Source organism: Calidris pugnax, unplaced genomic scaffold (assembly GCF_001431845.1).
Source record: "Calidris pugnax isolate Ruff unplaced genomic scaffold, ASM143184v1 scaffold138, whole genome shotgun sequence".
Taxonomy (NCBI): domain Eukaryota; kingdom Metazoa; phylum Chordata; class Aves; order Charadriiformes; family Scolopacidae; genus Calidris; species Calidris pugnax.
Window position 1 is genome coordinate 1,218,707 of NW_015090858.1, and position 27,997 is coordinate 1,246,703.

The 27,997-nt window shown below is 42.8% G+C and overlaps 1 protein-coding gene across 2 annotated transcripts; it reads right to left on the minus strand.

Annotated features, from left to right (window-relative positions):
• Nucleotides 1-27,997, minus strand: LOC106889207 (septin-2). 2 transcript variants are annotated; one of them, XM_014944016.1, is made up of 12 exons: nt 27,943-27,997; nt 26,786-26,885; nt 25,202-25,288; nt 24,481-24,604; nt 19,914-20,048; nt 19,334-19,451; nt 15,216-15,317; nt 14,299-14,444; nt 13,150-13,233; nt 12,128-12,185; nt 8,345-8,438; nt 1-784 (listed from the first exon to the last, which is right to left on the minus strand). In XM_014944016.1, the coding sequence occupies exons 1-11, from the start codon at nt 27,967-27,969 to the stop codon at nt 8,370-8,372; spliced, it is 1,050 nt and encodes a 349-aa protein (XP_014799502.1). In that variant the 5' UTR covers nt 27,970-27,997; the 3' UTR covers nt 1-784; nt 8,345-8,369. The 2 variants fall into 2 exon arrangements, with proteins under 2 accessions (XP_014799502.1, XP_014799501.1); XM_014944015.1 differs by having other exon boundaries at nt 1-787.

Sequence of the window (27,997 nt, forward strand, 5' to 3'; positions counted from 1 at the left end):
TTCAAGACTTTCCAACTGGTACAATTTATTACAAAACTTGAATGAAAATTAGTGTCATGGTATATAAAAAGGTCAGTACATGCCATCGTGCAGCTGACAGAAACACCTGTGACAGAAATCCTTGCCATCGGCACCCGGGACCCAAGGAGCAGTCCCCGGGGGCAGCCCCGGAGCCGCCGGCACCGGCAGTGTCTGTGTGTGGTAAGGCACGATGACAAGGCAGCTCCTCGGCACCACCGGTGAGTCCTCAGCGGGTTGTACCTTCCCTCGTACATCACAAACAGAAATCACCAGAGATGAAGCCTCAGAAGTAACGGAAGTGCAGAAAGAGTTATGAGAAACTGATACGATACACAATGACTGAGAAAGGCAATGAAAGCTGTGATACTGTGCACACACACATACGGTTACTGTAAACAGGCCACCACGTCATTTAGTATGAATCACGAAACAGTTCAGAATAACCCAGCAGATACATGATTGACTCCTTAACCCACCACAATGATGCTCCACAGAGCACACTCTGTCAGTTCCGGTATAAAAAGGTATAGGAAGGATAATAAAAGCACATTTATAAGTGTGAAGACAGTGTTACCAAAAGAATCAAAAAAGATACAATATAACTTGATTAACATTGAATATATAAAACGAGCCGTTTTACAACACGATCTTCAGACTTTGTGTTTGTTTTAACGCAGGTCTTGATCTGCGGCATCCAGCGTTTGCCTTGGGACGTTACCGTTCGGCCAGAGAAAAAGAGCCCCATCCACGACAGAGCCATGTGCTGCTGCGGACACAAGTGGAGAACAAAGAGCATTAGACAGGACAAACTCTCAGCCCCGTTGGCATTTGGGGCAGCCTGAGCCCCCCTGAGAGAAGCCAGGGAATTGGGGGTTCCAGTCACTGCATCTCAGGCCTGCAAGGGAACCGGCCCGGCCCCGTCAGACACAGTTCGGCCCCAAATATTTATCAGAAATATCTAATAAGAGCACATAAAGTGAGACTATTTTTAGCCACGTACTTTCTGAAGCACCCACACCCCTGGGAGAGCACAGCCCCTGGGCTACAGCCCCTTCTCCACGCAGGGCCACGGCAGCCACGAGGCTGAGGCCCTGCCCCAACACCCTCTGACTCTGCTCCTCACAGCAGTCGGGCAAAGGGATCTCCCAAGCACTCACACAGCAGCACACATGCAGCTGAGGGACAGGATACCTGTCTGTCATCTAAGTTACTACCACTTTTGGATATCTCTAGTTATTTGCCATTCTAAAAGGCTGCTACAAAGAAAGCAGAAATCCAGCTTTCCCTGAAACCAGGCCCTGCTCGAGCAGCCGCATCAGATTTGGAGTTCGGAGACACCTCCAATTCTCCAGCACCAAAACTACTCATTCCCGGTAGGAAAAATAGCTTAATCTAAACATTCATCTGGATGGAAAAAAGAAGTATCCTAGAAAAGCCTTGTGTAACCTCACCTGTACAGGGCAGCCCTCACCCAGGCCACGCTGGGACAGGGAGCGAGGGAAGTGGTGACAGGGCCCTGGGCTCTTTGCCATTCCCACAGCGGGAATTCCGTTCAATACACAGTCACTTACCATCGTAAGGAGGCCACCACTTCCCCAACAACCAGAGCAAGCAAGCCAGCATCAAGGCTTTAAAGCCAGAGTCCACACATTAACCAAATTCAATATTCAAATTCAAAATTAACCTACTGTGCGACACAGCCACCTGGAGAGTGACAGAGAAGCTGAATTTCTGCCATTGCCTGCCTAATGCTGGTCTGTCACAGGAGGCGGCCCAAGAGGAAACCATGACTGATGTTTCAGACTCACAAAAAGGCTGGAATTTCTAATAAAAACGAATGCTGTTAGGAGCACAGCTGTGCACTGGTGTTACCAGCATCAGCAACGCATTTTATGACACATCAACAGCCACATATTATATGCTCATAGAACGTACTTGGGCAAGGTACGGTTGTGCATCTTGGCCTGCATTCATTTCACTGCTTTTTCCTCCTAATCTCCTTATGAGACAATAGTTCATGATATAGTAGGTTGATACCACTCCTTACAGGTTTGATCTCCAGTTTTATTAGACTAACCTTACAGTCCCCATACTCCCCTCACCAATACAGAGCTTTCACCAACGCCTCCAGCTGCGATGTGAGCTCCTGACGGCGCTTCAGACGACACAGGGAGGAAGGGTCTGCAGCCTCGGCTGCTCCCAGCCCCACTGCGACGCAGTGACACCTCCCCATCTGCACTTCTGAATTCCCAATCACACAAATTTGCTTTATAAGCAGTTACATTTTCTCACTGACCTAAATTCTTTTCCTTCAAATAGCACCCATCCCATGTGGTAGCTGCAGCCCTTGTAGTGCCCAGGCATCAGCTAGAACTTTGAGAAACTGCATCTTTCCAGAACAAGTATTGGGTGACGCCACTGTCCTGTTGTTCACTAGTTTGGACTCACATTGGCACTCACCCCCAATACTCTGGGTTTCTGATATTTCAGTCACCCTCTGATGACTTTGAGGCTTCAAGTTTGTTCCCTTTCCTTTTGCTGGTCTGTAGCAAGCCCTTATACTTCCCCACAGCATATACTTGGCTGATGACATCTGCTAACTTAAAAAATTGGTGTTTGAATTGCTTTCTAATGTTTACCAGTTAATTTAATGTGCTAATATTCACTGAGTCACATATACATACCAGGCTCCAAGCTCTTGAAGTACAAGAAATGTTCCTTTGAAAGTGTTTATTTAGCAAAAGGTGGCCTGAAGCATTTCCAAGTCCCCCGTGACACCACGTCAGGCTCTGGCATGGAGCTGGAAGGTCCCTGCAGCCCATCCTCAGATCCACTAATGTCTGAGAAATCCTGGCAGCCAGTACCTCCCCTGGCCCCCTGCATCCCTCCTGCACCCAGCCCTGTGTCACGGAGACACAGGAGGTGGGACATGCCCGTTGGATCACTCCTGGGCAGAGTGCAAGGTGTCCCCACACGTATTCACAAGAACTGACAATGCTGCTGTAGCCACTGTGCTGGGACTTCATCCCTCCCAAGGCATTGGCACATTTCTGAAAAGCAAGTAAATGTATTTCCACTCCCCCCTGACATTTCCCCACAAAACAGGGTTTCTGCAGTGACCCATTAGGAACATCACATTCTCTCTGTTTTACCTTCTCTGGGATCACTTGACAAAAATTGAACTGATCTACATTAATCCACTGAGTGACAAAATGTATTGAGATACAGTTTGGGCAATTATGTGAAAGTATCAGAAAAAGCTTGCTATTGGGTGTGTCGATCTTTTTCATTTGATGTTTTGCAAACATTGCGTCACTCCCTTGGAAAGCTCTGGAGTCTGTTTCAGTTTTGGGGAGGTGGGGGGACTATCTTGCTGATAATACTTTTAGATGAACAAACACAAATGAAAGTCCTATTGTTCTGTACATCAAGGAATAAAAGCCATACCGTGACCCTCATCCAAAGCCTGCCTGGGGCTCTGTGCGTTACACACAAGGGCAGGGGGGCACCCGCTGCAGGGTGGCAATAACAAAGGAAAAAAAAAAAAATACAATTTCAATCAGAAGTCTACCCTCTAAGGGAAACCAAAACGTGTGCTGGGCCACCACCGTAGGATTTGCTGAGCTCCTCCACCCCGAGAGTGCCGAGAAGGGCAGGAGGAGGAGGAGGGACTCTGCTGGGCCAATTTCCAGCCAGAGGAACAGCCACTGGCACCGCCAGGCACTTCTCCCAAATACTTGCTTCACATTCTCCAGGCTCACAATTTCAGCTGCCAAAAACTACACCATGATCCTCACTTCCTCAAATGACATCTCTCATCAGATCAATTCCGCATTCAGCAGCACCGTTTCGGGAGGCTGGTTGCTATGACAATGCTTTGTGTTGTTCTGCTCAATGATGTCAGTCCACTGGTAGAAAACACGGGCTGTTTGGTGCCTTCAGCACTGTTCTTACCGAGAATCAGAGCAGTGGTAGTGAGCTCAGGAGGCTTTAGAACAGTTGTGGAAATCATGAGCTATAATAAAAGCATTTTCACCATCCTACAGATATTTTAAGTGCAAGATGCTTGGGTTTTTTCCTGAACACGCTTCCCTAACCATAACTGCATTTCCAGCTGGCTATATTTGTTTTCCACAGCCTGGCTTCTGTTACTGGTTTGTCCCAGCACGATCCGAAGCTGGGTGGAAGACAGACAACCCAGATTTGTAAGAATAACAAGAGGAAAACAGATTGCAGAGCACTACACTTTCAGAAAGAGAAGGAAATGGAAGAAACGCCCATTAATAACCATTTCATTTGAAAAAACAATTCCAGCTTTTCGTAATACTTGTTCATTTGAGATGGACAAGTTCAGAAACTGGTAAATATGCTGTTGGAATTACTGCAGGCTAATTTCAAAAGCTTTTCATAGTAGACTATCCAAATAAAACTAAATCTGTTTTAATTTTTGGTAACTTACTCCACCCCCTCTATCTCCTCCCTCTCCAATCCTTCATTTGACCTGTCAAACATAGGCAGCAATCCAAGCTCGTCTTGAAATTTTCACCAGGCCTCACATGGACTTGTAAGATTTGTATATCAAAAGTCAAGGTAAAAAAAACCCAAACCAATAAACCATAAATATTAGTATCTCAAAAGTCAAGGTAAAAAAGCAAAAAACCCAAACCAATAAACCATAAATATTCTGGTGCCTCGCTGTGCTGTCACTGCTGGGGCACACACCTCCCTGGGTGCTGGCTGTGTGCGGGAGCTGTGAGAGGTTCAGAGGCAAGCACAGGTCAGCACACCTTTGGCAGGGCTGCTCTCCACAGCCCCCCATCACCCCCAGCTTCTCCACTCGGCCTGGGCTCACAGGCTTTGGCACACACTGCAGCTGACACACTGGGCACTACTGTTTCCAACCCACCTTCCTCCCCTGCCCTAACCCAGTCCCCACCAGCTCTGCTCCCCATCCCCATCAGGCTTCTGCTCCTCCACCCCAACAGATCTCTCCATCCTCTGAGCATGGCCCCTGTGTATCGTCTGTCACCCCCCCGATGCTTCTCTTAACTCTGGCTTGAGAGAGAAGGAAACTGTTTGAAGTCATTTTTCCCTTTGTTCTTTCCACAAACCCTTGAAAGACACCCCCATTCAAAAGGGATGGGGCAAACCAGAGCTTCCAGTCACCCCATCTCGCAGCACTTCGTGATCACACAGACTCACCACTCTTTTCAGCGAGGGTTTGAGTTCAGCACTTCTCATCATTGTGCAATGCCAGACTCTTTCCAGAAAACCTCAAAGCATTCAGCAACCTCCTCCCCACCCCGAAATACCCACTTCTGGTTTCAGATGTATTTCACATGTTTGGACGTTACCACATTTCGTTATCCTGCTGCTCGCTCTTCAGCCCTTATCTATGAAGGTATTTGCACCAAACTGCTCTTTTCCCCAAGTATCTGAAAATATCTTTACAGCTGTGCTTTGTGAAGGGGAATATATTTTTAAGGGACTTTTGAAGAAAATGAACAGATAGGAACTTGTCTAAAATAAAGAGGAGGAAAATGTTAATTTTTACCTAAGTTATTTATGAAGTTAAATATTTTTCTCAGCATAAGAAGGGTGCAAAAGAGCAATTGGAGGAGAGACAGTAGCAAAGCTGATCCTTTAAAGTTCTTGTAAAACTAGAACCTACGAGATGCTCAAGATAAGCTGTAACAGAACAAAAAGATTGATATCAAGTATATTTAAATTTGTTGGCAGTTTGGTTCTGTTAAATACTGTGCTAATTACAAGTTTCCTGGTTTCTCTGGAAATAGCGAGTTGAATAAAATACAGCAAATAAATCTGATGGGAATGCTGGAGGCTGAGATCATCATTCCAGGCACTGGGTGTGCAGGGGAGAGCCCTCTGTGAGGCCGGGCTCCAGGTGAGGATTCCCTTCCCCACGCTGTCACCATCCCCCAGCAACGCGCTGGGTCAGCGGGGCTGCAACCCCCCTCCTGCCTGTGCCTACAGTCAGCAAATCACACTAAATGTCTCTCAATCAATACCTCAAGAGTAACAAAAAAAAAGTTCAGAATTCTTGCCTGAAAGCAATCTGTCAAACAATGACTCCCACAGCAGCTGCAGAACCGCAGCTTCGTGATGCCAAAGGAACAGCAGGATGTCCACATGATGTTCTCATTCTAATCCTTTTCAAATTTGTTCACATTCAGTATTTCAGATCAACTAACTTTCTTGAGATTTAGTTCAAACTGCCCCACAAGATGATCATATGGACACTCGGTCAAACCTGCAGAGCTCCCCTGTGTAACACACCGAGCGGTCCCAGCCATGCTCCCCTCTAGCAACACGGGATCTACAGAACATCTCCCTGGGACACACGTGAGGGTGCTCAGAACTGTTTGCTTACGTATCCATGGCTGCAACTTCAGCCTGGCACAAACCATGCCCCAATTTGTTTTTATAAATACCAGAAGCTGTGAAACACAGGGAATCTGGTGCCATAACTGGCTAACGATCTACGGGAACGCTGCATCCCGTTGGCCCTCGGGTACTGCTTCATGGCAAAGCCAGAAGACAGTTCTGACTGTATTTGTACCATCTGCCACCCGTGCTCTGCCAGCAACAGCTATGGACACGCTGAGTAGATTCAGGGTGGGTTTTTTCTTACTCAGTATCAGTTTGAAGGATGCCATGTGATTCAATGGGACTATGCTCCCCTCTAGCAACACGGGATCTACAGAACATCTCCCTGGGACACACGTGAGGGTGCTCAGAACTGTTTGCTTACGTATCCATGGCTGCAACTTCAGCCTGGCACAAACCATGCCCCAATTTGTTTTTATAAATACCAGAAGCTGTGAAACACAGGGAATCTGGTGCCATAACTGGCTAACGATCTACGGGAACGCTGCATCCCGTTGGCCCTCGGGTACTGCTTCATGGCAAAGCCAGAAGACAGTTCTGACTGTATTTGTACCATCTGCCACCCGTGCTCTGCCAGCAACAGCTATGGACACGCTGAGTAGATTCAGGGTGGGTTTTTTCTTACTCAGTATCAGTTTGAAGGATGCCATGTGATTCAATGGGACTCGTAAGTTACACACAGACTCAAGCTCCTTCACAGAAATCTGTGATAACAATGTAGACTGCACCAGGTCTCCTGCATCGAGCAGCTGCTTTCACAAGTGGTCAGAATTTGGCCACAGGATAACAAAGTCTCCATGAAAACAGGGCCTTGAGCTCAGACTAACGTATTGAACAGGCTGGAAAATTCCCCATTCCTGCCCAAGGAAGCAAGAGCTCTGTGTCAGACACTGCCATCACACACACTGCATCCTCAGCCCCAAAATCCTCCTCACTGTTTAGATTCCCAGTGCTGGGAAAACAGATCTCAGCATGAAAGCTGGAAGACACGATGTGAAGACTCCTCTATCCACAAGACTTGGAACTATGACAGCAAGAAACCTGAGTTTGAATTACTTTTCTCCCCCCTAAACTACTTCACTCAAAGATTCCCAGTACACTAAACCATCAACTTCTGCTTAAAGAGAAATTCAGTGAATAAGTTTATTCCTTAGGAAACTTTTTTATTCTTTTTCTTCCTTTTTTTTTTTATATTTTTCTTTTTAAATATAAACAGGAAGGCTGAAGGTTCAAATAAAGGCAACAAAAAATCTCCTTATTTTAGGCTTGGAATGTTGGCAGCTGCCACAAGGTCATAAGGGATAATATAATCCATTTTATTCAAGCTTTACATTCCAGAAGACCAGCAATCACAACTGGAGTATTAAACTGGAGTATTAAGCAACAGGACTCCTCATACCCTTCTCTTTTTTATTCTTGCATTTAAAAGAGAAGTTATGCCAGAAGAGCTGCATTCTGAAGAAAGCAGGAATATTTGCTACAGGAATTGGTTTTTCTTCCCTCCCTCTGATCCCACCCATGGTATCACACACGGCATCACCAGACTCCTCGTTCAGCACATCACCAGTTGCCTCAAGCTCTGTTTGGTGCTTTGAAAAACCTGCTATAAATTCAGCAGACCACACCCCCCAAAACACCAGAACTTTTGTTTATATACAGTCAAATTAGTTTCCTGAGCTGTTTCTTTTGCTAACAGAAACAGATCATTCAAAACCAAGGCACTGAAGTTACACAATTAGAGGTCCTAAAACCCGCTGGAAAGGTGACATCTGCACAGGTCTTTTTTTCTAGGCTACAGAAAAAATGGAGTCATGTTCTGTGTAAGTACTGTAAAGGCAACTCCAAAGTGCAAACTTAAGAATTTTCCCAATGATTATTGTTATGTAAGAGGAGTAAACAGTCAGAAAAGCAATACCTGATGCATCCAGATGTTAAGCATCTTAATCATCACCAGGCTTCATCCTCATTTGGGCTTGCATCTGTGCAATCATCTCCTGCATGCGGCGCAACTGGAAGAGGAAAACACCCACACATTTAAAACCATTTCATGAGAAATCCAAAAACCCAGGAAACTTTGTATCTTTTTCTTCCATAGCAGAATGAGGATCTGACTTGCTTCTTTACAAAATGGAAATGTCAATTAATTTACAGGATTGAAAACTTTTGTTTTTCCCACCTCAGACTCCTTAATACATTATATCCAACTTCCACAAAACATTTGTAAGATCACTTACAATGAAAATTAAGCAATAAAATCCAAATCCTTTGAAGCAAGCTACATTTGCAGACCTGTGTTAGTGACATTTAATCTCCAGTAAAGCACAGAGGCCCCTCCTGTGCGTGCAGACACCCTGCTTGAGGGAGCCAGCGCCGCTTTGTTGCGACACACGTGTGCAGCGGGCAATGCCATGTGCCAACACTCATCTGGGGCTACCATGGACCTCGGGAAACTTCTAGCAGCACTAACAGCTGAAAACACAGACAGAATTTTGAAACTACTTCAAAAGCAAAACAGAAATATGTTTACAAAATTTGGAAAGAGAGACTAAACATATTAAGCACCAATACTTTTGCATCTAAACAATGATTTTTCCTGGAAATAACTGTTTTCTTAAAGGCGTTTTCTTATGGCACTTGCAAGTTAATTTCCATCTCATAAGAGATCAATTATATATAATGCATTTTTTTCCAAAAATAACATTATTTTAAGTAAGTATTCCTAAGAAAGAATAAGAAACAGTAATATGGATTTTCAAAACGTATATGCAAATACCTCTAATTTGGTTTACAAATGATGAGGTATTTCCTTCCAGACACGGGTGGGGAAGGCTCCACACACACAATTACAAGTGCCCAATCTCACAAACTTGAAAAGAAACAGGCTGCAATTTCCACACACATTGTATAAAATATAAGTCCATCTCAAGCTGGAGATAATGCAATAATCTGCAGCTTGTATAGGAAGTTTTCATTATTCTAAGAATAATTGTGTAGTTTTCGATATAGCCACATATAAGAATCAGTAAGATCTATTCCTGCACATAACAACAGAAGCTAAAACCAACTCGGGTGCCTTCCCCTTACAGACCTGCTGCACAGACAGAAACCATCTTTCCTCTTAATAAAGGCAAATGCAAAAGCTCACAACAGACTGAAGTTGTGTCACATCAACACCCGTGTTCCCTCAGGGACCGCCAGCACCAAGGGCACACCGTGACTCTGGTCCTGCCCAACAGCAAAAGCCTCTCCCTGGTGAGAGCAGCATTGCTGTGTTCTGCAGGGACCTTGCCATCGTCCCCTGAAGGATGTCACAGCACGACAGCACAGGGGCAATTTAACTGCGATGCTCAGGCTGGTGCTGGGCAGCCCCACCGAGGGCAGTGGAGCACAGGGATGTGCCAACACCTCGGGGCAGCTCACCAGGAAAATCAGAGGAAGCTCATTCCTTGCTGTTTCCACATAATTACAGCCTTAATTTTTTTCTGGAAGCATTGCCTCTCAAAACTCTGAAAGGTTTTTATTACAAGATATTTTCAGAGTAGGAAGAATACAGCACAGCACTACAAACGTCCTGAACTTTATGCCCATTTACACTACGACATCAAAATAATCTGAACTGCAGCATATTTACAGTAAGGAACATGGATCCCATACTCTTATTTTCACTTGCTAGCTCAGAAAAAGAGGTCATCACTTGCAAATGAGCAAAAAAGTACAGCCAGGCTCAGCAATAAATCCAAAATGACAGATTAGCAATTCCAGATTGCTGAAGTGGGGACCACATCCTTTGGCACAATAAAAGATCATTTAGCAGAAGTGATGCCTGGCTAGAGATGACCCTGGCAGCAGCCCAAGCGTTCGTTCCCTCCAAGGTTAGAGGAACCTCACCCAACTGTAACTACAACTCCAAGCCCCGGTGCTGATGGGGATGCACAACGGGAGGGAAATGGCTATTTGTTTTCTCTGCGAAGGCCATGGAATGCAAACCCATTTCCTCCTGCCTCTTCCCTCCCCAGGCTCTTCCCAGTCTGAACCTTAGGGATGATATGGAGATGATGGGGTTTCAGACCAGCTTATCTACAGAAGATTCAGCAAAGCCTCTTGATCTCTTTGGGATAATAGAATGCAGAAGTTAAAAATCTATTTGTTTTTTCAAGTTCTAACCTAATCCTCTGCAACTTCAGCAGCAGTTATTCCAAGGTGATTAGTCTCAGAAGAAACTTTCAGAGATTGTCCTCCAAGAAATTCAAGACCTCATCCCTTTAGTCATATTATATAAAAACATACATTACATACATACATATACATATATATATATACACACACACACACACTTGCCCAGAGAAGCTGTGGCTACCCCATCCCTGGAGGGGTTCAAGGCCAGGCTGGCCGGGGCTTTGAGCTACACCACCTTTCCAAACAATGCTCTTGACATTTTCAAACCACCTGGTACTCCTGGCTGTCAGCTGATGGTCTGGGGTTGTTTCGCACACGTCAGTCAGTGGGAGGCAGTTAATTTGTGTACAGAACACTCACAGAAATTCCACTAAGTGCATGGCCATTGAGGGTGCTTGTGCTGCTGAAGTGAAGCTGTACAGCGATAAAGATGCAGCTCATTTCACTTCCAGTAATTCATATTATTAGCTACTAGTTATGGTGATAATCAGCTGCTTCTGCATTTCCTTTTAGGAAAGTTTTTTTTTGCTATTTATGTCAACATGCCAGGGTTAGCTATTTTTAAATATGGATGCTACAAAGGAAAAAGAAAATGCACAGACAGAAATAACTATATTTCAAAAATTTCCATATACGGGAGTCTGAATCTTTCACCTCAAACACACAAAACTGCTTGTAGTTTCTTATTTCCTACTCCAAATCATGCATATATGCATTCATCTTTTAAATAACGCCTTCCACTATTTATGGACTTGAATCCAAGCTGAATTAGGTAAAAGAAGGATAAACAGAAGAAACACTATCTTCCAGTTGGCAGCAAGTCTTAAGTTTTCACAATGCTGGCAGTCATAGGCGTTGGCAGTGTACTACTCCAATTTAAATACCAGGCTAAAAATCTCTGAATCTTTAGAACTTTAGCATAAAAATGTTAAGTTGAAAGGCCTAGTAACAACTTGAAACCAGAGTAAGAAATCAGAGATTGAAAACATCAGATTCTTAAGTTGACTGGTACAAGAGAAATACTATTAATTTTGCTGCAAGACAAGATTAAGATGAAAAGCCACGCACATTAATTATATCACAGGACTTTTACAACTCAAACCTTTTCTACTTCACAGCCACAAGACACGAGAAGAAACGTACAGGGAACATGCCTGTAGTAAGCCATGCCCATCTGAAATGGCATCAGAGTCTCAGCCTACCCCAACACGCCACGTCTCAAGCAGCACACATAGCTCACAAACGTAAATTGATTTCATTACTTTAAAAATAGCAACTATCCCTATGGAAAATGAGCATCCAGGCTGAAGTGATAAATGCCCTGCTGACACCAGGAGTCCCCGTGCTGCTGCCATCCACAGCACACAGTGGCTACAAACCAAGCTCCCTGTATGGGCAGCCCAGGGCTGCTGTTTATCACACCCCAGCCCCACACTCCACGGGCAGCAGCTGACGTAGGACGCTGAGACTGGAGCACAGCACGTTGCATTAAAGAACAACAGTTTTAGAAGCTCCTTCTTACCTCAGCCTCTTTCTGCTGGAGGATTCTATCCTTGTCTACCACGTCCTCTTCAACAGGCCTATTGAACAAAAGAACACATTTATGCTGTAAGATACAGAAGCAAAAGTGTCCAAAAAGAGAATCAAGGTTCATATTTCAGCTAACATAACAACAAAAAAAGCTTATGTGCTTCCTCACAGGGGAAACGAGGACATTGGTAAACCCATGCTTTCCTTTTGTAAAAGGCCATCTTTACCTCAGGCTCCTATTATTCACCCTCTGTTTCTTAAAATTCTATTTCTTCACTGTTATGGGTGGTTTTTGTAATTTACTCTAATCAAGAGATTCCCTCCATCTATCCATGATACAAAATGAGCTATTAGAAACCTGCGTAGGCTGTTTCCTTTCTTCCTTAAGATCAAAATGCCTGGTTGAATACTTGAAGAACAAGTAAAGTGGGAACAAGAGTGCTAGAAAAAGAGATCCAGCACAGGGAGATGCCGATTTTTTTGCTTTAACTCTGCCAAGGACAGAATCCTTACCAAGAAAAAAAAAATAATCCACAAAACCCGCACACATTACCAAAAAAAAGATTGTGTGGTCTGGTCTAAACCTCTCTCTCTAGCTCTGTGTGAAGGAACATGAGAACACCCACCAAAGCAGCCTTACAGCTGAAGAAGCTACACCTGACCTGATCAGATGGGCTGGGGCTATTTAAATGTGTCCACTGGAATTTACTTTTTCCAAGGAGATACAATTAAATAAAAACCTGTCTTGCTCACAGCCCACTGCCTCTCTGGGCAAATTCCAATTAAAAGCCTTGAGAAAAGGGAATGGATGTGAACGCAAGACCAGCTGTGTGTAAGCACAGCACATTGCTAGATATTACTGCTCTTCAAGAAGAGCATTTCATACAAATTTCAGTAGTGCCACAGGTTGAAGTGCCATGAGAAATAACTCGTTACAGGAGGAAGAGCAAGTCGCAGGTCCCAGTGGGAACTGAAGGCTCTCCCAAGCAGCCCAGCCCAAGGGCACACACTCACTTGCCAGTGCGTTTGAGCCTCTCCGAGCGGAAGTTCTCGTAGTGCAGATCCTGGGTCACCTCCTGCAGGTCCTGCATGTGCGTCCTGCAACACACAAAGGGCTAGTGAACACTTTGTCCTTCTTGTCAAAGAAGGAAAAACATCCTTTTTTATCTTCTATTTTTGTTTTATATAATGGATGTATTTACTGGGAAAATAATCCCTACAGACCCGGTCTGCCACAAAGCCAGCCAGGACACGGCTTTCATGTTTATTGGTCTTTAATTTGCACTTAAGTGCTCTCCACCAATCTTCTTCAAAGATAGAGAGTCTGTTACTCCTCTTCTTGTTTACTAATTATTGTACAGGAGCTGTATTAACCGGTCTTTGTTGTGCAAGAACCTTGTGAAGGCTGTTATTGAGAAAGATACTTTAATTCCTAAAGTATTTTTTGACTCTTAAGTGCTATTAAGTATAATTTGTAACTGAGAGCTAGGTGGAGCTCCCGGGATCCCATCACAGCGGACATTGCCTAACAGCTCCCGAGTGCCAGAAGAAGAGATGCCGGTTATCGGTGACCAGCAGAGGGCAACCCCTGCCCGGCGCAGACTGAGATCAGGGCTACGTCACAGGATTCCATTTCCAACAACGCCCAGATATCATTTTTTAAAAAGATTTTCAAAAAATGGAATTTTTTTCAATTAAAAAAAAATCTCGAGGCAGAATAGAGATCAAATCATATCAGCTCAAATCAGAAAGGGACAGGGTACCATATTCAAAATAGGACTTCCCACACTGCTGAGAAAACGGAGCTTTACCTTTAGAACACTCCTCATGCTTTAATCCATCATTTTGAGCCATATTTTAAAAGCCTTTCTGCCCCACCCATTGCATGATGAGAAAATGTCAATTTGTATGTAAAGCCAGGAGATTGTCAGATACATGTGACAGTTTTTATGCCTTCTGTGAACCAATGTAAAATACAGAAAATATTTTCTGAATTCAGAGATCAGAGAGTTACAGCAGCAAAACAAGCTGCAGGGGGCAAAAAAGTCACTCTCAGCTGCCTGCAGAGCTGGATCTGAGTTAAGGAGATCACGTTCTGGTACCTCTCTCGTCATTGTAACGGTGACATCACCCCAGGAGATGGATCATTTTACCATTACTCACACCAGCATTGTGCGTAACTTCAGGAAATCGTTGTGCTCTGGATTTTCAACTTCAACAACTCCCCAGGGATACAGACGGCCTCTGATTTTTTTCCCTTTCACCTCAATAAGTTGGTTGGATCCAATGACGGCGAAGGGAATGCTAGCCTAGTTAGAGGGAGCAAAACAAGGTACTGCTTTGGGGTTTGATTGGTTGCTTTTTATTTTTCTTTTAAGAAAATCGCAAAGACTTTTAAGTAACAGACCAGAGAGGGGAAAAAAGAAATATTGAGAAATGCACTCTACTAAAATCCTTCCACATCAGAAACCCAACGAATCCAATTCCTGGCAATGCAGCCTCACACTATTAACACCTGCAGGTTCATCAGACCTCTTTGTCTCGGAGGCACAGCAGGAAATGATGCTTTGCTTTAGGAACACTTGACTGTTGTTGAAGTACAGGCTGGGTACAACCTGTCGTCATCTGCCATAACATCACCCCTGGAAACGGGCCAACAGCCACACGCTGAAGGGTCAGGAGAGAATTTCAGAGACGTTCCTCAAGCACCTTTGCAAGCGTCACAGCACAGAGAGAAAATGACTGCAGTAAAACCTTTATTATCTGCTCTAATGAGAGGAAAGTTGCTAATTAGTGTAGTAACCACAACACATTCACAGGGCACTCTCTTTGCTTGCATGTTAAAAGGATTGAGTCAGGAAACAGACTGCAAATCACAGCTCTTGGAGAAGAGTCACTTACATTTAAAAGAGAAAAGAACGTCATGACACACTAGACTGGAATAAAAAGGACTAATTCAGAGTCAACATCCAAAGAAAACTTGAATTTTCAAAATATTCTAAAGCAATAAAGTACTTTTAAGCTTACTGTAGGCTTGTAGAACTACTGCAGCAAAATGATAGATTAGGAGTGAAACTTGCCTTTAAAACTCTGGTTTGTTCTTTAAACTCCTCATCTTCATCAGAATCTGCATCAGGGAGCTGATAGATCCTAATGCCATGTTCAGAAATCTCATCTAGAACCTGAAGTTTACAAAAAGGGAATAATAATAAATTCTTATTTCATTGAAGAGGTATTAAGACAAAAATACATAGAATTGATTGATTTGTCTGTTGCATCTAGAGAACTCAAAATGAAGAAAGGAACCTACAATAGACCCTGCGATCGCTCTGCGCACTCAGACACAGCTAAGCCCCAGCAGCAGCTCACCCGTCCCTCTGTCCCAAGAAGAACAGACTCTAAAGGTGTTTTGTGACATTCCTGATGGATGTGACCTTCACTAGCACTTCTGTGCAGTCATACAGAAATACAGATTTAAAATAAAGGCCTTCAGACAACAATCTGTACTTGTACTCAGGGAACAAACATGGGAATCAGGACACCAGTTGCTATGAATGTCAGCTGCAAAACTCATACAGTGTCTGTAACACAATGCACTCTGGCACAGTGCTTTCTGAAGACTAACAGATAGTACCTGAGTCCATGTACAAAGTGCCAAATAACACAAACTTAAAGATTTTTTTAAAAAGCACAAATGAAAAATGCATTTTTAGAAAACGTAGCAATTACATTTTTAAAAACCCAGGAGATTTACATGGAGCATAATAAAGGAGCAGACAAAACCAGTGAAGTTTATATGAAAAAAAAGTAAAAGCAGTGAATGGTAGAAGGATTCATTAGTTACAGCATCAAAACCACACAGCTCATGTCAAAGTATATTTTCATGTATTTCAGATGTACAAAACTGTAAAGAGACAGGGCTGTTGCCTCTTGAATGAAAAAGACAAAAGCTTATGATCCACTTAAACTGGAGAAAGTTATTCTAAATCCACTCAGAGAAAAACCACACATAAACAGCTTGCTTTATTGTTACTAGTGGTACATCCATAAACAGCTTGCTTTATTGTTACTAGTGGTGTTGCTGCCCTGTGTTCCTGTACACCCTCCTTCCCTGATGAAGGGCCCCAGGGTGAGAGTGTCACCCGGGCTGTGGCAGCCCCCAGGGGTGGCACAGTCACTTCTCTCCCCAGGGGAACGCTCCTGCTGCCACGCTATTACAGACATTTATGTCAGAAACCCACCCGAGGCACCGAGATGTTCTGTCACTGAGGGAAGTGTGGTGGCACGAGAGAGCACGGAGGATGCGCTGTGGGTGTCTCAGCAGAACAGGTTACCTGGGCCAGCTTCCTTGATGAGTATTTATTCCCTAACGAGCTGCAACCCCCAACCCCACCACAGCAGTAATGAACTCACAGCGGTCAGAGTTTGGGCAAAATCAGGGGGGTTGAGGTAATTGTAAGACCATTTGGAAAAGGCACTGTAAGGACTTGTTCTGTCATTACTCCATATGTAACTGGACATGAACTGGACAACACACCACAAATAGGAGCAGACTTCAGATGGACGCGGGGTCCCAACGAGCCTCCCCAAAGCTCTGCTGGGTTCCCCCATCTCTGTGCAATCGCATCCGATAGCTACAGTACAAGTGAAACTTGTCCAAGAGGAGCTATTAAACTATTATTGAACAGCTGGTTAAATTAAAACAATCCCTCACACCACGAGAAGAGGAATGATCACGTTTGAAGCACAGCTATTCCCCTGACAATGTTTTCCTGCCAGGTATATAAACATCCCCCGCACTCACACACGCGTGCACACTCAATTAAATATTATTAGCCCCCACCTACACAAAGAGCAGTACTTTTAAAGGAAAAAAGAAATTTGGGAGAAGGTGTTGCCAATAAGCAATTAAGAGCTACCTTCACACAGTTACATTTAAACCAACACATTGCTACTGTTCTGCAAAAAGGAAGATAATGAAGTTGTCAGCAAATGGCAGCAGAAGATGCACAGCTGGGAGAGGGGCAGCGCTGCAGCCCTTGCCTCTCAGTAGCTGCATAAAGCAAGAAAGCACATTTAACCTGGCTGAGATCTTGAAGATAAAATACAAGTGAAACAATAACGGGAAAGTCGACAACAAGGGGTGCTAGAATAATATATTACAGCTGTTAAACCTAGTGCTTTCCTGAAAGGAAAAAGAATTGCAATAAAAACAAACTGTATTTTATGGTCCTAACAATGAAGCAGCGTTTTGCTTCTTCAAATCTGAATTTTATTGGCCTCAGAGGGTTCTGTGTTCCTAAAGATTAGCCTTCCCATGGGAAATCAAAAAAAAAGTCAAAATATTAGTTCCCCTCTCATGAAGTCATTCTTTTGAGCAGGTTTCCTTAGCAGCCTTGCATGGCACAGCTTGTGAAACTGCCTTGCATTTCTTCCCACTCAACAGTTTTAAAAAATAACTTTGAATTCCAGAAAGACCAAACAGGAATTACTCCAAGCTGGGTTTCCTTTGCAAGCACCACAAACTGATCTTGCTACTTAGTCCAAGGCGGCAAAACAAAAACATTTTACTTTAGATTGATGGCCAAATGGCAGAAACATCTAAAAAAAATAAGACTTCAAGCTGCGTCAGCAAAGCAGGATTTTGATTCTTACTCTTGATTAGGGATTCTTTTAGCCAAGACGCTTTGAGTTAGAACAATATACAGTAGCCAGACTTTCAAAGCTTTGGAACCACATGATACATTTGACTCAGTGTAAACTCCATTTGTGGAGTGACCTTTGCCAGCAGCACAAAAATAATGAGACGTGTTTACCTGTTCCTCCCCCCTCCCTCGGGCTGCAGCACAAGCCCCATTCATCCCCTTACATTTACCCAGTGCACAAGTGTGGTGTCCATACGTGTAAGTCAAGGCTGGTTTAAAGACCAATTAGTTAAAAGTAACTTTGCTCAAACTAGAAAGCACTTAGCACTGAATATGTCAAGAGAGGTTGCCTTTAAATAATCAGTTCATCACAGGGCACGTAAACTGGGATTCATCTCCATCCTCCCCAGTTACCATACATCACAAACCCTCAGTCTAACATCACTTACAGACCCGTACTAGAAAACAAGCAACTCCACACTCACACTGGGAAACATGTTTGCCTGTGCTACTGCCATGTTCCAGCTGAAATCTGGGGTAACTGGAGGTGACTGGCAAAGAGCTCGTTGCTGTGCTCAACCCTGAGAGGCCTCCGAGCAGCAGATGAAAGGAGCTCAGAAGAAGATTCCCCAAAAGAATTACAGCAAGTACTGAAACCTGGTAAGAGTATGTTCCTCTTCATTTCACCTAAGAACTGCTTTTGCAAAAGATGACTGTAGCTAGAACCTATTTCATATCCTTTTATTTTATGCATTTGAACTGACAAAGCAGAATGTTCAGATTCCCAATGAATTATATTGCCAAATAAATAAGGTTCCACTTAAATGCCTGCTTCAAATCTTTCAACATCATTCTGCTACTGAATGCTGAACCAAAAATTAAGTACATATGAAAACTGAGCCTGAAGCACAGTGCTGAAAGATCAAATACGGTTTCTTTATAACAAGTAGCAGCTCCACAAACAACATTACTATCAGATCAAAACCCTTCACAAAGTCAGTGCAGCCACAGAAACAGAAGGGGTGAAACCAGGATAAGCAGCCATTATCCCTGCTTTGTTATCTCCCTACCAGTTCCTCCCATTTGCCCATGGAAACCGTCATCTCCTCAGAGCATTCACAGAGGAACAAAACAGAAGCTCAAGAGCCTGGACAGGATTTCTCCTAGCAAGATCTAGAGGTGCTTTTTACCTCAATGAATTAGTTCTCCCACATACCCCAGTTCATCACAAACCTAGTCACTTTTCTATAAATACCTCTCTTCCCCTTCAGTGAAAATGTTTGTCCACATTGCACACAAGGTTCAAACAGTCACAAACGTCCCCACTTGCAACTTCCTCAGATACAGAGGGTTTATTCCATTTCTTGGGCAATTTTCCTTGTAAGTGTAACTGGTAAAGCACAGCAGGCTTCAGTGAAGATCTCCCACCCCACACTTCCCGAAGGTGAGTTCCTTGGTCAGTATCATTCACCCCTCTTCAGTCTGAATTTCCTTCATATTTGGCTTTACACTGTAGGGGCTGCATTGTTCTCCTGAACAAGTGTCAGACCTACCCTTCTCTTCAGCCGCTCTCTCTCCTTCAGCGTCAGCGTGTCGGCCTTGGCAATCACAGGGACAATGTTCACTTTGCCATGAAGAGCCTTCATGAATTCTACATCTAAAGGTTTCAGCCTGCCAACAAGTGGAAAAAACAACAGAAAAAAAAAAAAAGGCATGGGTTTTTGTTTGCTTGTTTCTTAACAGACCAAGTGTATTAAAAGTTATTTATTTCAAGTATCTACATAAATAGTATTTCCAGAATAAATTAAGTCAGAGTGCTTGTTTATCAGCTTGGTTGTATAAAGGTTGAATTGCAATTAAAATTGCCACTATAAGATTAATCGGATATTATAAGCTTTTATGTTTCTGCATGATAAACAACATAACACTGACTGCTTCAAAACAGTAATAAATGCCAAAAAGGGGACAAATCAGAGGAGAGCATTAATCCCCAAAGACCATTTTAATTGCACTGGCTAACTGACAGCGTAGGAAGTAACTCAATTAAAGTTAAGTTTCCAGTTCAAGTAATGAACAGACTTAGGAACACAATATAACACCCTAAAATAGAAGAGCTCAAGAGCTTTTTCTTACCCATGGCCAAAGGGCGAGATGAAGTAAAAACAGCAATGGACCCTGTTGTCTATGATGTGGCGCCTGTTCAGACCGCTCTCATCATGGAGGTACCTCTCAAACTGGTTGTCAATGTACTGGATTATTGTTTTGAAACTGTGGTATGGGAGGGGGAGGAAAAAGAGAGGCATCTTAGATCAGCTTTAAAATGATAAAAAAAGAATTACGAAAAGATAATAAAAGTGCGATTCTCCTTGTTATGTTCTTAAGAACTCTTCTGTTACAAAAATTCAATTTCCTAGCATTGTACCACTACTGAGGAAACGTATTTTGATAACACAAGAAGATGTTTTCACAGCAAGCACCAAGTGTCAATTTACACCCAGAGCTACATTCAAGCATTACTCCGGCCACTGGATAAAAAGTTCAAGTGCAAGATCAGGAAAAAAGCAGTCAGTGCACTGAGACAACACAGACAGGAACAGTAGATTGAGGATTTTTCTGCTTTTTGCCTGAGGGCAGGGAGTGGGGATTTGTTTTTAAACCAGCTGACTACTGACATATCCCGGACATCCTCTTGATTTACAGCCCTGACCCCAGAGCTGGGTTTCTATAGTTACCTATGAAAATCCTGGTATTCTAGTCTGTTTGAATTAAGGACAAATACATTTGCAAGTCATGCACTAAAGCATCACATGATTTATTAAGCTATTTTTGTTACCTTACAGAATCCTTTTCTGTTGGCAAAGAAAAATAATTCCTACTTAGTTCAAGGCAATTTAAAATATGCCCTGCAAAGAAGTAAAGGAACACAAGATTTCATCATATAGATTAATCAGATACACAGAGCAGTGATTAGAGAGAGAAAAGAGAACACAATGCATTACTAAGAAGATATTCCAGAGCATGTAGACACCTGCAAACAACATTAATATAAAAGGACACTTCATATTAAGTACCACAGGGAAAGGGAAATGAACACACTGATGAAGATAAGATTAGGCAGATGCTTGTGTCAGGAATACATCTTAAACTGCTTGGGGAAAAACCGAGCAGAAAGCTTAACTTGGAAAATAGTATTTCTTTTGCTGAGAAAGTGACATTTGACAGAGAAATTTAATGATGAAACAGACAAGAGAATACAAAAAAAAAAAAAGAATTAGTAATCCGGTAAATGAAGACACAGAATGATGGCAAATGCTGTGCTGGGCTGCACAGCTCAGCCCTGGGCTGGGGGCTGGAATGATGGTCATGGAAGAGAGTAACAAGAATGATGGAAGAGAACCTGGAGGGAAGTGGATCGGCCAAAGCAGAGTAAGTGTTTGGATCCAGAGAAACAGATCCCCAGCAGAATATATACATACATATTTATATCTTTGCAAGATTTGCACCATTCTACATCATACTACAGAAGACCACACAGCACAACAGGGAATTTAGTAGGTTTTGACCTTGGTGCTGCTCAACTCTTTAAGAACCAGCAGCTTAATGCCTAGATGTGTTGGAAAAGGACAGCATGTTTTATGTTCCTGTTGCTCTCAGCTGGTGAAAGGTAACTAAACTGAAGACATACAAATATTAGGACAGAAACCAAGCACGAACATGGGAAAGTAACTATCACACATTTATCTGGCAACGCAATTAGTTTACGTGCTGTTTTCTAGCACTAATAGCTCTAATTTTCCCTCTAGCTGTGGCGCTGGTGTCCTGTACCTCCCCGCTTCCGGGAAGCACCTGGCTCAGGCAGCGCTGACATTAGGAGCAGAGAGCACATCCTGTATGGACACCAAACAACACCACTGCATTCAGCCCATCGAGGGAAAACAAACAAAATTACCAAGCTGCCAAAAAGCACAAAATACAGCTTAACATATGTTTGTTAAAAAAGAAAGCCAGCAGCAGGCAGAACGCCGGGACCAAAGGATGGCCTGCAGCACTGCAACCCAGAGTGGCAAGTTAAAGTCATCTGGACTGGTTTTGTCAAAACCATCTTTTTGATGCCAAATTTGATCCCAAATCCATGCATGAAGCAATTTCTCTTTCCTCCTCTCATCAGATCCTTTCTGTCTGATGAAGGACATTGCCTTAAAGACACGTTTCTCTCATGACCCCAATGCCCTTGGGTAGGGAGGAATCACCACACGCTGCAAACCCGCAGCACAGAGCTCTGCTGGGCTCCAGACACCCACCCGGAGCGATGCCAGAGCGTTCCCAGGCACAGGCTGAACTTAGACTCCAGAGCTCCAGCTGGCACTAAAGCTTCACACGATCTAAAAAGTTATCCCTATAGTTAATTGTGGTCAGCATCCACCTTTTCTCACAGGCTGTTTTAAGCACAACAGCGTTTGGGAAACAAAAAACAATCTATTTTAGAGAATGCATTGTACAAAATCTGTAACAACTCCTTTGCCAATCCAACACCGTTATTCTTCCAGTCCAGGACAAGTTCCCTTGGACAGACTCCTGACAACACATAATCCTTACCAGCACTTCTTCTGCCATAGAAAATACATAAAAATTGACCCCAGCTCCCATCCTTGAAAGTCAAACTGTAAAATTAAGTCCTTTCATCAATGCAAAGGCAGAAGCCAAAAGCCAAAAGCCATTAGGAAATCTATTTAGGAGAAAGACATTTAAAACAGCATCAGCAACTGCTGCCTCCCGGGGACATCGTGCCTCTTTGATTTGCCTCTGCTTGAAAATAACCTTATAAAAATTCATCACCCCGAAAAGCAGGTAGTCTGCACAAATCGCAGCTTTCCCCAAAAAAGGGTTTTATGAAACTCGAACCAAGATCAGCACCATCTACCGGTTACGCTCAACTGCGGAAAGTGCTCCTGAACACAAAGGTAAGTCCAAGAACATGAACTCATTGCTTCCTCTGAGCTACGAGGACAGGAGGCAGCTGCACCACGCTCTCCTGGTGCAGCTTGGAACACAGACCTGTCCATCCCAGCCCCGGGACATCCTAGAAAAACCAACAGACTTTGGCAAAATGACGCTTGTCACGGCTTAAACAGTCTTTTTATGTGACATAAGGAAACAGGACTAGAGAGAGAAACAATTAAAGTTAACTGTATCTTTTAATTTTGTAGTATGTAAGTACTATTTGTTCCCGTAATGTATGTTGATGTTTAAGATTTGTCACAGAAAACTAAGTATAAACCAGTGAACTGTTCTACTGGCTCTGAATCACCACGGAATGACTCTATTTAGCAAGGCTCCAAAAAGAAAGGGGAAAAATCCAAACACGTAGGTCTCTAAGAAACATTTTAGCAGAATAAACAAAGGGCATTAGAACACAATCAACAGGAAGAGCCCTGCGTCACACAATGCACAGGCTGCAGGGCTCCTCGCTCCAGCGGAAGGAAGCTCTAGTCAACAGTGCACAAAATAAGCAAGGCCACACTGCACTCCAGAAAGATGCCTCAGACCTACTCTAAAAGTTTAATTATTTTTAACTTAATAAGGTAGGAAAACTGGGAGGAAAATAAAAATAAAAATCCCAGTGCAGCTTCACTCTCAAACTTTCAGTCAGTGTACCACGACTTCACTGCCTTCAGTTCTGCTGTTCCTGCAGCACACCATGGAGAGCAAAGAAAAAACACGCCTGATAACAATGTTCTTCACAAGGCTCCAGATAACCCAGCGTTCTGTCAAGAAAAGATTACACAACATTCTATTGCCACTAGAGATGTTTATTTTATCAGTTATTTGCCTCCTTCCTGATCTTTACCTTATACTGAAGGACTCAAATCAACCAGTATTAGCTTTATGCTCCCCTTCTCTGCACAGTGGCAGTTTGTTTGCCTTAGGGTCACCACCACAAAAAAGTGTCAACAAAAATTAATGGCAAAGCAAAATAAACACTGCTAGCACTTCTTACAAGACAACCACATGAAAATTCAAAGTTTAGCTTCTAGTTGCACTGCAATAATTCAGGTAAGCATGTTAATAGACCTCGTCTTTATTTGAAAAACATTATCCCAGGATCAGTCTTCCACAGTTAAAGACAAGTGCATGACGACGATGATTTGGAAATTACATTTATGAAGAAACTTATTAATTCTAGTTTTGTTACAAACTGCCCAATTCCTTCATAGCTACTTGACCATTTTCTTTCTTCATAACCTTTATGCTAAAGCAATTATGTATATTGTTCAGTGTATCCGCAGACAATTATTTCATCCGTTAAAGATTATCAGCGAATTTTAGGCCAGAGAGAGCTACACAGTAGCTCCATCACTTTAAAAAATGTAATTCTCTCCAGATTGCTAGTAGTACATATGCATTGTTCAGCGTATCCGCGGACAATTATTTCATCCGTTAGAGATTATCAGCGACATTTAGGCCAGAGAGAGCTACATAGTAGCTCCACCATTAAAAAAATGCAATTCTCTCCAGATTGCTAGTAGTACATATGAAGGACAGGGAATGAAAAGCGTTGTCTTAAAACCAGGGAAACTGGATGGGCCAGAGACACAAAAAGACAGAATTTCCCTCCACCAGAGTTCTGCCCCACTGGAGACAGACAGAGCCCTGTTTATGAGGCAGATGGGACCGAGCGGAGCAGCATTCCCACACGTACCAGTCCTGGCTGTTGATGGCATCTCCGTACCCCGGTGTGTCAACCACCGTTAAACGCAGCTTCACCCCTCGCTCCTCTATCTCCACCGTGGAAGCTTCAATTTGAACAGTTCTCTCTATTTTCTCTAAAATAAAGGAACATTGTGATTGTTATTAGGCCTATCGATGGCTGCAGCAACCCCTACAGGAGAGGGCAACAGGGGAGAAAAGGCAATTTGGAGTGTGCTGTAACCTACATCACAAAATATTTTAAAGGAAAAAACCAAAGCTGGCTAGTCAAAATTTAACACCACATTTTTGTAAATAAACAAGAAGCAATTAATTGAAGAAGGGGGATTTACTCATGACAAATGCAAAAAGAAAGTAGTAACACTCAGAAGCATGCTAGATCCTTTATCAAAAAGCATTTATGCCTCTAACCAGGATTTAAGGCATTAAAGGCAAATAATTAGAGGAAATGGGGATTAAAGCTCAACCACATTTAGGTATGGGGGGGTTGTTTCTTTAATAAAAATTGATGAAGAAACAACAAAAGCTGTTGGAAGGAAACAGAAATGAGAAGATGACAGCTCAAAAAATATATAATTTGGAGGATTAAAATACATCTAGACAGCATGAAGAAAGGGTCTCATGGGTGAAGTTATCAGAATGAAGCAAAGTCAACTGGAAGAACACGAGATTTCATAAGATATGGTCTGGAGAAACTGCAAAACCACATTTACCTGCAGCTCCAGGAATATAACGTTCTGGATAGAGATCAGTCAGGAACAGACTGTTAATTAAAGTGGATTTTCCCAAGCCAGACTCACCTACAAACAAAATAATTCAGGTTATTAAGCATATACATCTTTTTCTCCAGGCTTCTAAAGGCACCTCCCTTTTCCCCAAGCCCACATTATGGAGAAAAAATAATTTGTTCATCAGGATCCACCCTAGTTTTTTTGAGATAAAAAACATCAAAGGCTCAGCTAAGCACTTTAAAACACAGGAAAAACAAGCCTCTAGTGCTTTTATAAACGTTACATGAAAATGCTAAGTTTACTGTAATACATTTCATAATAAAAGCTGAAAGGTCATACAGCACTGACTATAGATCTAGAGATAGGTTACTTCAGGAAAATAAAAGCGCTTTTTTCACATAAACTTACAAAATCAGCAGCTGTAACTCTCTTGTTGAAAATTTCTGAGAGCTTTGAGGTTTTCCTAAGCTAGAAATTGAACGTGGAACACTGTTAGGAGGGAGAAGGAATAATGCAATCCCAAACTAACAGCTGAGCTTTGCACCCTTATGGTCAAGCTACGTATGTCCTATGAAACATGAGACAGAAAATCACAGAAGATTATTCAAAATTCAAAGTTCCATAATTCTAGAACTTCAGGTCATACACATTTGGTCCTACATCAAAGTACTGAAGTTAAACCTGTAAATGCAATTACTAAATCTGGATTTCAAAAAGTCACTTTTTCCTAACCCAAGGAATCAAAGGAGTCAGGATTTAGAACAATTGGCCGTGTTATTTCAGATGGTACTGACCTAACCTTAAGAGATGGAGACGTTACCTGTATTTATCATCACAAACTACACAAAATAGAAGAACTTTCCACTTATCACAAATTACCTATTTATTTTACAGACATTGCTGAATGCTCTGTCACTAAATAAATCCAAAGGGCACTACAGGGCACAGAGGATAAGAAGGAAGCATTATACATCTCAGTTTCATTTTTCCATAACATGGAATTCCAAGGTAACTGCTACAAAGAGGGGATAGTACCATGGGCTCCCTTTGCACTTGTGTGACATTAAACTGATCCAACACAAGCACAATTCATCATGTCACTTAAACCAACTCTGTGCCCAAGGGACTTTCCACCAAGGACTGCTACAGGTGCTCCTTCCCAGAACAGGCAGATGAAAAGCTTAGTTTTAACACCAGAGTGAGTCAGTGCAGAACAGCAGGAAACACAATGGCCTCACCATCTCGACAGCCAGACATTCACCCTGTGCACTCGTGCTTTCAGCTGAGGAAATGGGCGTCAAAGAAAGAATAAGGAACCATCCCCACCATCTGATGGTGAGTCAGGAACACAAGAATGTCCCGTTGGCTCAAAGTTATCATCTTAAATCGCTACAAATACTCCCTCCTACCAAACATGACAAAATAGTAAGAGATTTAATTGGAGAGTGTGGAAAAGGTCAAAGTTTTTCCTTCTGTGTAACAGCCAATTGCTAAGTGTATATGTCTATGGGAAAGAATTTTGTTGTTGTTGTTTAACAGTCAGAAAGACTTAAACAAGACACTCACCGACCACCATCAGTGTGAATTCAAAGCCCTTCTTCACAGATTTCCTGTGAACCTGGTTGGGCAGGTTAGCAAACCCCACATAGCCTGCCGAGTCGGAGAACTGCCAAGAAAACAGAAGTTGAGTATAAAGAGATCCCCTTCCCCCTGACAAGTTGAAGCAGAGTTCAGTTGATCCCATACAACCAAGCCCAGAGGTATATAAAGCACATGGAAAACCAGCCTGAAACAATTTGTTTACTGCTATAGGAAGGCAGACCTTGAAACGGGCCCATTTTCCCAGCAGTCTGATATAAAGAGAAATTTTGTAAGTACCTTGGACTACACAGAAACCAAAGTCTCTCCATAATAATCTGCAAGCTTGCAAGAACACACTATTATGAATCTTAAGCTGTAAATATAGCTAAAAATCCCAAAGATTTTAAGCCAAAAGTCAAAAATACCTGTCAAAATTTGGTATGTGCTGCCACTATCTTCTATAAAACTAAATAAATAACATATACATTGACATGTAGGAAAAGAACACTGTATAGTAACACAGAGATCACCAAGATACAATGGCAGAGATTTATCTCCTGCTTGTTAAGCGGCTCACCCATCTTCCCCATGTTTAACTTCTAACACAAAAGCAGGAAAAAGAAACGTGCCTGAAAAACTTCTCAAAGAGCTGTGGGCTATAAAAAGGGCAGTCTCTGTTCCCCATCTGTTATCCATGGACTGAGAACCTAACAGGAGCCTCAACTAGAACTGCAGCCACTGCCTTTAGGGACCTATGGGCCAGCTGGAACCAAGCGCTTCCTTCCCCGAGGAGCTGATGATGAGAACAGTTTTTATACAATACCATCCTTCCAGTGGGGCAGGGGGGAAATCACTTAAAAGGCAATTAGGTATTTGCTAACAAGCCTTTTAAAACCCACCCAGATGGGCAAAAACATTAGAATCAGGGTTTGTCAAATGACATTTCCTTCAGTAAAGGCACCACTCTAAATGCGTAAGCGAACACGGGGTGTGCGGGGAACGTCCCAGAGCCTGTTCCCAGCCCCAGGGGTGAGCTCTCTTTCTGCTGAACAGCTCCCTCGGAGCATCCGAAGCAATAAGGTACCCTCCAGTCACTAGTTTAGATTTGAAACAAGATTTGGGCTATGCAGCCATCTCTTTACCTTTACTTTTTCACCTGACTGAGACATGTTTCGTCACTCCAAGTTTCGGACACTG

Bases quoted from the DNA above. Each gene is read 5' to 3' on its own strand.
- LOC106889207 (XM_014944016.1), bottom strand. From the start codon at position 27,969: ATGTCTCAGTCAGGTGAAAAAGTAAAG. The intron at 25,289-26,785 runs GTGAGTGTCTTG...TTTTGTTTGTAG, and splicing joins ATTCACACTGATGGTGGTCG to GTGAGTCTGGCTTGGGAAAA. The intron at 14,445-15,215 runs GCAAGTTTCACT...CCCTCTAACTAG, and splicing joins AACAAACCAGAGTTTTAAAG to GCTAGCATTCCCTTCGCCGT.